Source organism: Myotis davidii, unplaced genomic scaffold (assembly GCF_000327345.1).
Source record: "Myotis davidii unplaced genomic scaffold, ASM32734v1 scaffold725, whole genome shotgun sequence".
NCBI classification, from domain to species: Eukaryota; Metazoa; Chordata; class Mammalia; order Chiroptera; family Vespertilionidae; genus Myotis; species Myotis davidii.
The window spans coordinates 927,893-928,744 of record NW_006296500.1 but is presented as its reverse complement, the minus strand read 5'-3'; the positions used below and the strand labels follow the sequence as shown (position 1 = coordinate 928,744).

Sequence of the window (852 nt, the reverse complement as noted above, 5' to 3'; positions counted from 1 at the left end):
GGCCCCCAGCTCCCACCTCCCAGTGTCAGCGGACTGGGAACTGGGCTTCCATTGGCCAGGGCGACAAAAGTAGCAAAACCCACTCCTATGATGCAGCAAGGGCTGTTTCGCCAGGGGAGAGTGGAACTGAGTGAATCAGGTCACGCCAGGGACAAACACCCCAGGACCATGTCCTCATGGCTGGGGAGCCCTGAGCATCTTCCAGGACTTCCAACCGCTCTGTCGGAATACAACCCGAGGCTAAACCGCCCTTCCTTCCTCGGTCTCCTCTTTGAACCCACGAGCTGCACCTGCAGAAGCAATGACATCGGATGGCCTCTTACTCAACGAAGCGCTTGGACAGGCGGGAAGAGAAGGGCGAGCACCGGGGGGTCCGCGTGAGCTGACTACTGGGCGGCTCCGAGTTGTTGGGGAGATCCCGACCGTCTAGCAATAGAAATAAAACCTGGACACTTCGGTTCTTTGCATCGCTGGGCCAAGACGTTTCCCGAATGGAGTTCTGTGCACACTGGTGGTTACAGGGAGGAGCCACAGTCTTCACAGCATGTAAGGAGGGACGATGCAAAGGCGGGCTTCCGCGAGCGGCTCGGGCGGAGATTTCCTGACCGGGCGGTGCTCCTTCGAAACGGTTACCGAGTTGTTTTGCTGGACAAGTGCTGGGTAAAAGCTTGCTGAGAAAATGAAAAATAAATAAGCGTGTTCGGCCCCGCCGCCACAAGAATAAACAATGATTACTTTGCAAAATAGATGTCGGTGTGGCCACAACCGTCCCTCCGAGGTAACCGCCGGCGAAGGGGCTCAAGAAGCATCCCGAGAGTGCCAGACCAGGGTCATGCCGCGCCTGCAGGGAGG

General features: G+C 57.5%; 1 protein-coding gene across 1 annotated transcript in view; it reads right to left on the bottom strand.

The window, feature by feature from the left end:
- PHF7 (PHD finger protein 7) overlaps nucleotides 1-846 on the bottom strand; it is a 13,554-nt gene extending 12,708 nt beyond the window's left edge. The window contains 1 exon segment of the mRNA XM_006771822.2: nucleotides 291-846. Within this exon segment, the coding sequence (XP_006771885.1) occupies nucleotides 291-308 (18 nt within the window). The 5' untranslated portion in view covers nucleotides 309-846.
- Between the last annotated feature and the right edge of the window lie 6 nt (nucleotides 847-852).